The 13335-nt window shown below is 40.1% G+C and overlaps 1 protein-coding gene across 1 annotated transcript in view; it reads right to left on the minus strand.

The window, feature by feature from the left end:
* Positions 1-11857, minus strand: part of zbtb34 (zinc finger and BTB domain containing 34) — a 34251-nt gene extending 22394 nt beyond the window's left edge. Inside the window, exon 1 of the mRNA XM_034169773.1 lies at positions 11605-11857. Within this exon, the coding sequence (XP_034025664.1) occupies positions 11605-11769 (165 nt within the window). The 5' untranslated portion in view covers positions 11770-11857. The remainder of the gene's footprint in view (positions 1-11604) is intronic.
* Between the last annotated feature and the right edge of the window lie 1478 nt (positions 11858-13335).

Genomic DNA, 13335 nt, shown 5'->3' on the forward strand with positions numbered 1-13335 from the left:
ATGATGAGTGTCTGTCGCCGCTCACAGCAGCAAAAAACACCTGAGTCCACCCCAGCTCCAGGCAGTGCCACAGCAGTGTCTGAAGCCCTGTGCTCCATTGAGGCCTTCTCCTCAGTCAACACTACCAGCGAACCTCCCAATAACCCCGCAGCAGCCAAAACTATCAAACTGGAGCATGTGTTTAATGACCTGTGTGAGGCATGAGAAAGCTTCATCAAGATCTCTTGTCCAGGCAGCACCCCTCCTCAGCCCCTCCACGCCTGTCACTGTCCCCGTTATAGCAGACACAGGGTGCCAGTCCTGCCTTGCTGTTGAGTCAGCCGTGTTGAAGCTTGGATTTCAGTCCCAACATCTGATCCCCACTATAATGAAGATGTCTGCGGCCAACAGCCAATCAGTTAGCATACTGATTTGAGCTATACCTCTCCGCATATCAGGCACCTCCCCAGCCAGTGATCCACGCACTACTCATCAGCTTGTTTATATCACACCATCAACTGACAGATTCTTTCTATCCAAACAGGCCTGTGTCACACTTGGAATCATCCCCTCCAATTTCCCCACTGTTGGTGCGGCACACTCGCTCACTACTCATCCCGAGCCCACTTCACGTGATGCTGCTCTCCCACTCAATGAAAAACTCCATTGTGATTACCTTCGACAACAGGCTCCACCCTCACGTCCTACATCTCTTCCATTCCCTGCCACTGAGGAGAATCGGGATAGACTGGAGAAGTGCCTGCTGGACTACTATGCATCAAGCACATTCAACATCTGTCAACATCAGCCCCTCCCCATGATGTCAGGTCCCTCCATGCACCTCATGATAAATCCGGATGCTACACCAGTAGCTCATCATACCCCCATCCCGGTCCCAATACACTGGCAGGAAGAGACCAAGGCGGGCCTTGAACAAGACGTCCATCTGGGAGTTATTGAACCAGTACCAGTGGGAATACCTGTCACATGGTGTCATCACATGGTTGTGTGCCTCAAGAAATCAGGCAAATCCCGATGCAGTCGACTTCCAGGCGCTTGATCACCACACTACCAAAGAAACACACCACACCCAGTCGCCATTCCACCAGGCTCGCGTCATTCCGCCAAACCCTAGGAAAACAGTGTTCAATGCCTGGAATGGGTATCATAGTATCCCGCTGCATGACAGGCACCTGATAACGTTTATAATGCCTTGGGGTTGATACTGTCAAGCTCTGTATATTTAAATTTTTGGTCTCACTTGAAAGGACCGGGGAAAAGCAGGACGTGAGGCCAACTCAGCATTTAACACTTTTACTGTTTTTACTAGTGCAACATGCAGGTTGTAAACCTGAGAAAAGGAAAAGAAAGAAAAAGTAGAAAATACAGATTAGAGCAAGAAAAGGGTAATCTAATCTATTTTTACAAATTAAGGTTTCATTTCAAGTGAGTTATTGCCAATTATGAACTTAAACGTCCTATTTAAAGTTTTACCCTACAGTTTTCCAAGTGCAATCTCCAATTTGACATTAGACTTAGTCCAAAACTGTAACTTTCTATTTTAACTAAGAGTTTTTGAATATGACTTTATATACAAGGATTTTCTATTTTACGATTCCACTATGAACTTTTTACATACATTTCAGTGTTGTTTTAAACTATGGATTTTAAATAAAAATGAATGAAATAAACACTTTAAAGATAAAAGTGTTTATTTCAAAGTGATCTTCATGTTTTCACTTCAATTATGAAATAAAATGCCACGATATCCATTTATTTATGAATAAACCTAAATTCAAGTACAATATTTGTATAAATTGTCAAACTAACATTCTGTCAAACTGAACATTTCTCATTTCTCATGCAGTACACCTTACAAACAAACAAATTTATTCACCAAACAAATGTTTGGTGAATAAACCAGTCACCATTTGTTTTATTATACATCTGTGTAGTTAATAAAATAATCTTCACGGATGATTCGTTCACGCACGCATGTGGGGGAAAAAAAAAAAACTGTCTGCCACTGCTGCTGCTCTCCCCTCAAACTCTCCCCAGAGAGGAAGAGTCTGACACATCAGAGGAGTAGTTTTAAGGCTGATATAAGACTGACTTTTGGTTGTGCAAGTAACTTTTTTGGTGCCAGTAATTTTTTTTGTTACTAGCACCAGTGCAAGTACATTAAAAAATGTATTTCGACCCCTGCCTCTACTTTGGTCTTGTCCAGATGTTCTAGATATCTGTACAGCTCCTCTAGCATGGGCTTGCTTCCCACAAAGTTCCTGGATCAAACCAAAGCTTTTCTAGTCACCCCCCCCCCAAGGCTACATTGCCTCCGGTGATGCATACAGTTGGCACTTCGATGAATTCGTCACCGACATCCCTCAAAAGGTGAATCGTCGATGACACTTTGATGTTGGTGGATGACATCCATGGCAGCTTCTTCCAGGCTGTTGACTGGCTTGATACGTGTGGATGTAATGGTGTCATTCTGAACCCCTACAAGTTTGCATTCAAAGAGTCTTGAATTTGTGAGCTTCCAAATTGACTATACAACAGTTCCATAATCTATTGAGACCATTTAAAACTTCCAGGCCCGAAGAACATTATGGACGTGCGTAGCTGGTTCGGGTTGTTCGATCAGGTGTCGTATGCATTTGCATCTACAGACAGAATGCCGCCACTCTGTCAATTCCTGAAACCGGGAATCAAGTTTGACTGGCCCAACAACATGAACAGGCTGTTTGAGGAAACCAAAGCTGTCACCGTGAACGAGATCAAAAAGAGTGTAGAAATCCTGACAATTCTAAACCCACATGCCTGGCCGCAGACTGGAGCATCGACAGCTTAAGGTTCTGGCTCTTCTAAAAGTATCGCACATGACCCTCATCATGGCCAATCTGCTGCCAGATGGATGGCAGATCACCGTAGCCTGCAGTAGATTTACTTTGGGCACAGAATTCAGGTACGCGCCTATCAAAGGGGAAGCATTAGCCATCGTGGATGCCCTGGACAAGGTCCATCACATTGTCATTGGTTGACCCGACCTCTTCATAGCCGTCTATCACAAGCCCCTCCTTAAAGTGCTAGGCAACAGGAGACTGGATGACATCCCAAATCTCTGCCTGTGAAACCTGAAGGAGAAGACCCTGTGCTGTTGCTTTGGTGTTGATCACATCCCTGAAGCACGGCATGTTGCTACCACTGGTGGGCACGGTTCCGCTAACCGCTAATGTTTTCATTATTGGATTAGCTTTTCAAATAACTTTGAAAACCATCAGAGGACAAATGAGCTTCCGATAAATTTAGGTCTGATTATTTGTAGACCGCTAGCATAGCAAATAAAGCTTAACTGTTAAAAACATTTGTGAAGTCTGAAGTCAAAGATCTTAGTACCTACCTGTCAAATGTTTTCTAGCAGACAGACAGCTCTATGCTCTGCAGACAGAGAGCTGGTTACAAGAGAGAAAGGAAGAGAGAAAAAAAGATCACTTCTCTTTACACCATAATGACTCGTCCGCATATCACGCAAGTCATCAACAGGCATACAATTCTAACTTATGGTTAAAATTTTAACCAAACTAATTCCAGACAAGTTATTTCAATTAACATCACGTCTGGTGTTTTATAAAGTGAAAACATCAGATATATGTTTTAGTTTTAAAGTAATGCACTAATTTTGAAGGTTTTAGTGTTCTGACCACACATGCTGCAGTGCATTATGGGTAAAGTTTTGCGACAGAAAGAAATGCATTGAGACACTCTGATCAGGGTGCCCTTTAACCTCTGCACATGGACAACAGCATTACACTCTGCTTATTGTGCCTAAAACTCTTATGAATATATTCTCTGGGTTTACAGATGTTATGGTGTTTGTTTTATGTAAACATGCCAGAAGCTCAGGTTTATTAAACGTTTTCAGGGTCTCTACTGCAATCTACTGGCCAGTAGATGGTAGTACTGGCCAGTTGCTGCAGTCTAAATAGCACAAACAATCCACATGAAGGCAATTGTAAATTAACATTATACAACCAAAATGTACATTTTTATGCTTTTCATTACATTAATAAGAGGCTGCAGCAACTCTCTGATGCACAAAGGATTATGGGATATCTCAATAGGGCCAATACTGCCATGAACACTGCCACCTACTGCCATTACAGCCTCTGTAGAGAAGGGGAAATGGCCCACTATCTCAGCGGCTGGTTCTAGCAAGGACTGGTCCTACTTCTAGCAACAGTGGAAAGACTATAAAGCAATGACACACCTTGCTAGACAGGACATGGTATAAAAGAAAACTGTATGCCTGTTGATGACTTCCATGATATGCCAGCAAGTCATTATGTTGTAAAGAGAAATTGTCTTTATTTTCCCCCCTCCTCCTCAGTCACTAGGTCTCTTTTGCTGAGAGAAAGCTAAGCTGACACAGAAGTGCTGGCTCGATGCTGTGTCAGTAGCTGCTAGTGTACTGAAATCAATATCGGTGTAGCTTTTATCTGTAACTTCCGCAAAATTTTTGGAGGGTTTATTGGTTTCGCTTTATAAAAGATAACTTTTCAGTTAGCGGATTAACTGTTATTGAAGCTAACTTTATGATGAGCTGTGCCCACCACTGGCTACAACAGATGCTCTGTCCTGATACCCGGTTGTGAAGCCATCACACTTGGAGCTACCTGATGACTTGTCTGCTTTGTGCATCACGCCAACTCTACCCCCTGATGTCCTGGCCCAGCTACATTGTAGCAACACAACAATCACTATGGAATGCTCATATGACTCCACTGATAACACAGTGATCAAATTAGTCTCATGGGATGACATCCCTTGAGTGATCCAACTATGGTAGAACTGCTGAATCTCATCAAGGATGGCTTACCAGAGCTTAAAACATGCCTCCCCCCAGCACTCAGACCATACCATTAATATAGGAAATATCCGATTAGTTTTGACGGTGTCTCCCTCTACCATGACGGAATCATCATTCCAGTGTCCAGTGCACAATAGGGTGCTTGAGGCCCTCCACTCAGCCCATCAAGGCGTCACCCAGATGTGCTTCAGGGCATAGTTGTCCTTCTTCTGGCCAGGTAGGACTCCTGCCATCATAGAGCTACGAGAATGATGCACTGCCTGCAACCGCATGGCTCCTTTTCAGCCCAGTGCCCCTCCCACACCCCCATACTGCTGCGTACCCTTTGTGTTGCGGCTGATTACTTCTCAAACCAAGGCAGACACTTCCTTGTCATGGTTGATCGCTACAGCAACTGGCGATCGTGGAGGAAAGTGTCAACGCACGTTGGCATTTTCCTTGATCACAGCCCTTTGTCACCTACGGAATTGCAGAGAAATTGTCGTCTAATGGTGGACCAGAGTTCACGGTGCTCTCAACAGAATGCTTCCTTAGTGATTGGTGCATCCAACACCACCTCTCCTCTGTGGCAGTCCCTCACAGCAGCTGCCGGGCAGAGGTGGGTGTCAAAAGTATCAAACGTATGATAACTGACAATATAGTCGATGGGTCATTGAACACTGACAAATTTCAAAGAGCCATGTTGCAGTATTGTAATACTCCGGGCCGCGACAACCATCGCAGCCATGTGCCTTTTCGCATCACCCATAAGGGATTTCATACCCATCCATCCAGGCAAATACCAACCTCACCTAACATGGCGTTCAATGCTTGTAGGAGAGAGGAAGCACTACACAATCGCCACATGCGTGATGCCAAACACCTCTCCAAACACACCCGCTCATTACCCTCCTTAAAGGTTGGTGACTCTGTAAGCATCCAAAACCAAACTGGCCCTCATCTGACCAAGTGGGACAAGACCGGTATTGTCATTGAAGTGCGACAGGTCAATCAGTTTTTTCCAAGTTGACTGAGAACAATTTTGGACTCATATTTAAAGTTCGTGTTGGACTGTCGACGTCAAAGCACCAGTGAAGAATACCAAAATGTAAGTCCCTTTTCTGTTGTTTAGAAATTAATAAAATACTAAATGACAAGGCTCTATTTTTGCCATTATATAAAACAAATAATGAATGTTTTCCATTCCTTCAATGGAACGAATATCTCATGAGGTGAAATGTTGCATCGTTGAATGGTACATTCCATCTTTCACCTCATGAAATATTTGTACCATTGAACTCATAAACATTCATTATTTGTATACTATTTGGTCATAATAAACTAATCTCATCAGAACTGGGCTAAACTCAATAACCTTTCAATGATATATTCCAGTATTGTCATGTGCGTAAGAGCACTCTTTCTCAAAACTGAAGTACCCATAAGAATACTGTTAAAGTATTAAATTTATAAGCAGTATAAATTTCTGGACTACAGAGTACACCTAAATATAAGCCGCACCCACCAATTTTAAAAAGAAAAAAGTGTACATAAATAAGCCACACTTATCTATAAACCACAGGTCTCCACGTTGTAACATAAGATATTTACACAGAAAGATTTTTTTAAACTTAATTAAATACGTACCATGAATCCTTTTGTTTTTTCCTGAAGGTGTTACACGTAAATCACATCACCCAGCACACACACGGTGTCGCGTAGCGTGTCAGCTCAACACGGAGAACTGAATAATTTTAACTGATTTTTTCTTTGTGGAACATGAGATAATTTCATTGCATGAAACCAGGATCACCTGGTGTCTGTGCTAAAGGAGATGTTAATGAGGTGCTGTGACTTTTTCAACTTGTGGCACAAAGACAGAGAACTTGTGGGGAAGGGGGTGAGGGAGAGAGAAGGCTCCACTGACTGACCAGACGGAGCAACTGTGGCGCAAAGTGCCCGAGAGGGTCTTTTTTTTTGCCATGACAAGGAATTAAAGCATTTTCAGACATCCTTTTCCAAAATCAGGAGGCTTTATGTGGAATTTTTTTTTTCCGGATGTGATTTTGAATCCACTAAAAAGAACAGGTAAGACTTCATATTTACTCTGTGTGTGAATTTATGCCACATGAGGACCACAGCTTTCAGCCAATCAATGGACAGCATCAATTGACGTATTTCAATTTATGAGAAAGCCTGTAAAAATCCATAAATTAGCCGGATCACCGTTTAAGCCGCAGTGTTTCAAAGCGTGTGAAAAAAGTAGCGGCTTACGCTATAGTCTGGAAATTACGGTACACTACATTCCTTTTATTTGAATGAAACATGATCTTGCAATAATTTCATTTCAGAAACATTTTATATAGCTATGATGCTACACGCGCTCTGATTGGCTGATTTCCAGTCTGATATTTTCCCATCATCAGACCGTTACCATGACAATTGGTCCGAATATCGTATCACATTCGTTACAAACCAGAAAGCTAAAAACACAATTAAAAAAACCAAGTGGGACATGAATATACTCAACAAATATCTAAACAGCATCTGAAAAAACACAGACTGAAAGATTTTCAGCTAACCTGACCATCTTTTAAGCAAGTACTTCATGGAAGTGAAGCAAACAGATCTGACTACGATCCCAAAACTGTCAGAAATTTTTTAATAGAGCAAGTCAAATTTTGTACATTCTGGTGAATTTTAATGGATATGAAGCCCTCTGAAACAAAGAAAACTCACTTCAAACTATGAGGGTCTGGGGGATCTCCCCCAGAAATTTCTTAAAAGAGCAAGTCAAATGTTGTATATTCTGGTGAATTTTAATGGGTATGAAGCCCTCTGAAACAAAGAAAACTGTCTTCAAACTGTTAAGTAAAAACACAGTATTGATTTAGGTGGGGTCTGTGGGATCTCCCCCAGAATTTTTTTAAAGAGCAAGTCAAATTTTGTATATTCTGGTGAATTTTAATGGGTATGAAGTCCTCTGAAACAAAGAAAACTCACTTCAAACTGTCAAGTAAAAATTCTTTGTCTTCTGTGGTATTTTGATCTGTTCTAATCCGGTGAATACACCAAATGGGTGCCGTGTTGCTGGCTGTACAGTCAATAAAATACAAAACTAGGGCCTAAAGCAACTGACAACGTTGTTCTGCAGTGCACAAAGTAACACTGTCACCAGTTTTGAAAACGCATGTGCACTGAGAAACTCAAAACTGGCGTATTCACATTTAATTGGTAAAATGTTCTCACTCATAAAACAAACTAGGGCTGCAACTAAATTATTTTAGTAATCGATTAATAATTTTTTTTTTTTTTTTTTTTTTTAAACTTACATGTGAGTTTTGCCATTATTTCTTGAAGTGAGTTATTAAAATGCTTTTGTCACGCAACATCAATGTTTGAGCTTGTAATAAAGTTATGATGTTATATTTTCATCAAAAACATACCTGGAGTAATGTTTTGTTTTATTTTGCACATACATACATCACCGACACACCACAAAGAGTTTTCCATCAGGTTTCACCCAATTATGAGCATTTTTAGATGCCTACAACAATTATCTCAACCACTGACAACATATTACAGCAAGAGCACACAAAAGTATTTTAAAGGCCTGACCAAAGTGTAATATGTGATCTTTAATAAGTTATTTTCATGAAAAAAGACACAAATGTGCAGTTTACTGCATTTTATTTTTTCTTCTTGTGTAAAAACACAGCTTAGATGTGGTTAGACCGAAACAAATTGTCATTAAACTTAAATAAAACAGGGATGAAGTGGAGGTTTAAGAGTCACTAGGTGTTCACAGGAAACAGTTATTTATGTTCATTGTTAGTTGGTTTTACCTTTTCTGTTGTGTTTTGCTTTATAAAGTTCTTTTTGTGTGTTTCTCAAAAATTGTATTGTAGCAGTATTAGTTATTACTTTTGTTGCTGCTGCTATTATTATTAATATATAAATAAAAATAAATAAAAAATATTACAATTCATAATACATTTGACTGTTTTACAACAAACGTTAAGCCATTAATTATTATTATACAGAAAACAAATGCAGAAACTGTGCTGAGATGCGAACAGCTTAATGCTAACTTTAACATTGAAAATGCCACAGACATGCTAACGTGTTAGCATCGGCCCCATTTTTAAGTTGTAAAATACATCTATCAACTGTTTTAGAAGACCATAACAGGTAAAGCAAAATAATACAACAAACCATCGAAGCAGTGAAATGGATCAATGCTTCATTGGTTCAAAGCAAAGCCACACCCTGCTCTATTTGGGGAGTGTCTGCCAATGTTCTCACGAAGACAGGGAGGAGAAGGACCGTGGCTCATGGCAAGCAGTAAACGGTCCACGCTGACATTGCTGCTGCTTTGATTAGCACAGAATGGGATGTTGCTTTGACAGTGAGACTATCATATTTCGACCCCAAAACACGCATGACACCACGTGCGCACACGTATGTGTGGTTAAATTTTCCAAATGATGGAAATCCATCGTGGTGACTGAGAACTTTAACCCATGTATTATACTGGTGCACAATATATTGTGGCTACGCTATGGTGTTTGATATGACTTGGTAGATCTCTATACACTGTCAACTTTAAAAGTAAATCTTGGTTCAAAAAAGGTTGGCATCTCTGCCCTAAGGGGACAAAGTATGAATTATTATTATTTGTAGTATTACTATTATATAACGAAAAGACAAATGGCCACTTACTTTCTGGTGGGGAATCATGTACAGTAGTCCATATGTTGTCATGGAACCTAGCAAAATGTCCAAGCGGTTAGTGTACTTGTTTCTTTTGCAAAAGGTTCCCAATTCAAGACCACCCTGCTCATTCTCCATGTACTCATCACATGCAGCATTTTCAGAAAATAAATAAAAGTACTTCATTTTGTCATATTTGGAGTCAGTTTCACTTTAAATGCACAGTAAGTTTATTTCAGATGGTAAGCGTGGACCCTCTTTCTCTTAAAAGGCTTTAATTTACTCTTTTGCGTCGCGTTGGAAACCAGTAGCTTTTACCGCTATCCTGTTATGGGAGCAAATTCTGCAAGTTTCATCAAAACCGGAGGAAGTTGCAAATTTACCATATTTGGCCTCTTCGTGAAGTGGTCCAACAAAAATGGTGCAAAAAGGGTCAAAACCAAAACCAGCCACAAAACTCTCTTTACCACTGAAACCAGAGATGCTGAGTGACAATATGAGCCATATTTCATCACTTTTGACTTAAGGCGCATGGAGAAATCACTTTGCGAAAAAGTGGCAATTTCGCATTTTGGCAGCAAAAAGCGCCCCTTATACTTGTGCACCCAAAGTCAGCCGCCAGAATTTTCATCCAAATCAAAGTAAGAGGTCCTAATCTATCGTTACATGCATAAAAGACCTTGGCTGACTAAGGGAGAAGGCCACGCCGCCCCTGTGAAATGTGCACAAATACAAAATAGTAGCGATTTGCAGCGCCACCTATGGGCTGTGCCCTCAGTCAGCCGCCAAAATTTTCACGTTTTTGGAGAGTCCATAGCCGATAGAATAATTCTTTATTGTCCACCGATGTGGGAAATTGTCATCGGCTCACCAGCACAAAAAAGACACTAAAATACAAACAGTCATACAAACACATGAATAAAACGAAGATAAGATACATAAAATACATAGAAGTAAAGGAAGAAGTAGAATAAGACCTAGTAAAATAAATAAAACGTAAAATAAGATCTAATAAAATTAAATAAAACAAAAGTAAAGCAGTTCAGGTTTTATTTGTGGAGTGGTCACTTTTTTTAGTTCATTATAGCGACGGCATTTGGTATAAAAGATTTTTTAAAAGAACCTAGATTAACACTAATGAAAATCAATTTGGCACACTCAGGGCACCCAGAAATATGAGCCTTCGAAAACCTAAAATTTGTGATTTTGTCATTTTGCCTCATTTTGACCCCAAATTTCCAGGACCCCCTAAACTCCAACAACGAAATGAAAATCATTCGGTGCAGCCCAAGAAAACACTAGTAAAAATCGACTTATTTAGCATTTTTTGAGTTTTTTAAAGAACTGTCTCGACTTTGTACGCAATGAGAAAATAAACATGTGAACAGATGACTGAATCATTGACGGAGGAAATTCGTATCTTTTTGTTCACTTAAAACATCTGTTCAGTTCCAAAAGACAGATCACTACGTGCGAGCCTACTTCCTACCGTTTTGCAACCTAAAGTGGAAATAAAGCTCATGACTTCGTTTCTATGCGGTACACTGAGCGTGATCGCCCATAAATAGTTAAGTGAAACATTAGCGTGGAGCTCATAGTGCCGATACACGGGAGGGAGTCATGTTAAAGTTCACCGCTAACCAAAACTACCGACCAACTCCGAGTTAGCGTTAAACTCTTTGTTTACTGTACCATGTCTCATTTGTACTCGAATTCTCATTTTTATTGAGACTTGTATCGCCTCGCAGGCCGAATCACTGCGCTGGCTAGCTACATTAGCTCATACCCATTAAAAAAAAAAAAAAAAACTAAGATAAAATTAGTTATTCTTAAATCTTAGCTGCATTCTCGCATAGGGACTTATTTCACGGTTTGGCCTAATTTCTATAACACGACGCAAGAGTGACAACATTTGTTTAGGTGGGTTACAAACTCTCAAGGCTGCAGCTAATGTGGAGTTAGCCTGCGCTAGCTGCAGCTAACGCGGCGGCAGGAAATCGTTTCCACGTCACTTCTACCGCCGCCGTCGGACGGTAGAGTCGCCAGTGTCGGTCCGAGGAACTCACCGAGCTGCACATCAAACGTTGTCCATTCCCCTCAGTAGTTCGCTCACACCGCAGCCAGGCCTCTCCCCCCTTCAGTCCAGATGTGTCAGTTGCTGCTGCAGGGTTCTTCTTCTTTTTTTTTTTTCTTTTTTCATCAACAGGAAGTGTTCTTTGGGCTCTTTGCATTCATTCTGTCGATATGTTTTGCAGCAGCAGCCCCTCCCTGGCTACTGTCAGTGAGCACAATCTGCTCAGACGTATACATCCACAAGTATTTGGACACTGACACGGTTAGTGCAGTTTTGACTCCACCCCTTCAACAATGGCGCTGAACTGAAACAGTCAAATTGTGCTTGAATGAGTAGACGTCAAAGGGTTCAAGAAAAAAAAAATGAATTAAGCACTTGGGAATTACATCAATTTCTATACGTATTCACTCTGTTTTCACAACCCATAAGTATTTGGACAAACTAAATATAAGGATTGCTGTTCTTCAAAACGATCATCAAAAGCTGGACACTTTGCCCCAGTGCCATGAGAATAATTTATCAGCCATTTGTGTTGTACTAGTAGTGCATCCAGAAAGTATTCACAGTGCTTCACTTTTTCCACATTTTATGTTACAACCTTAATCCAAAATGGATGAAATGAATTTTTTCCTCCAAATTCAACACACAACACCCCATAATGACAATATGAAAAAAGTTTTGGTTTTGGGTGGGGTTTTTTTTAGATTTTTGCAAATTTATTAAAAATAGTAATTAAAAAACTAAGAAAATCTGTGGAAAGGAACAGAAGCATTTCTGCTGCTTTTATATTTCTAATACTTTCCAGATGCAGTGTGTATGTTAAATCATATTATTTTAGTTCAGATGAACACATTTAAAAATAAATCTTTCTCATTATATGTGGTAATATACTCCACACAGTATCACAGTATTTTCAATCAAAGAACAAGTTTGAATGACTTTTGCTGATGATGTGTTTTGTTTTTGTGTTTTGTACAACAGTAAGGCAACTTTATCCACCCTACTATCTTTATACATTCTAAAACATAGCAATGAAGCATAGCAAACATGTACTGCCTTACCAGTTTAATCATACTACAATGAAAAAAATGCTACTTTGGATCATCTTGTTACAGCTAATTTTTTTAGTTTCTCACAATGTATATTTATGATTTTGTAAAGTGATTCCAGCAGATTTAAACTGGAAACCACAATTTTCCTTTAGACCAATGTAAATAAGTACTTTGAATAAAGTGCACTGTTTCACTTTTTTCAGTGTATGCACTTATAGCGGTATTTGGGATGAAATGACAAGGAGGTGAAGTGAAAGCAAAATTGGCAAGGAGTGTCTAGGAACCGAATCACCACTTTTATAGTCAGCTTTTCTTTTTTTTTGACAAGTCATGGACATTTACAAGTCAGAGAATATGTCTTGGACTTCATTTCAATCATGGTAAAGCTGTCTTTGGTACTTGGTTTCTCCAGATTCTTTGGATGTCCTTGTGTGAAATGACTAGTTACTGAGGGAGACTCGGATGAGACGTACTGCTTGTAGTGTGAGGGAACATTTGCTAGGGCACTATGAATACATCTTGTGCTTCCCTGAGCATCATCCAAGATGCAAGTGCCTCAGTGCTGCGCATATTAAACAAATATGTAGGACTGCTTTTTTGCATTTATGCAATATCTTTAAAATTAGAAAGGTCTTGTCTCAGAGTGATGCTGAAAAACTAATTCATGCATT

This window comes from Thalassophryne amazonica, chromosome 5 (genome assembly GCF_902500255.1).
Source record: "Thalassophryne amazonica chromosome 5, fThaAma1.1, whole genome shotgun sequence".
NCBI classification, from domain to species: Eukaryota; Metazoa; Chordata; class Actinopteri; order Batrachoidiformes; family Batrachoididae; genus Thalassophryne; species Thalassophryne amazonica.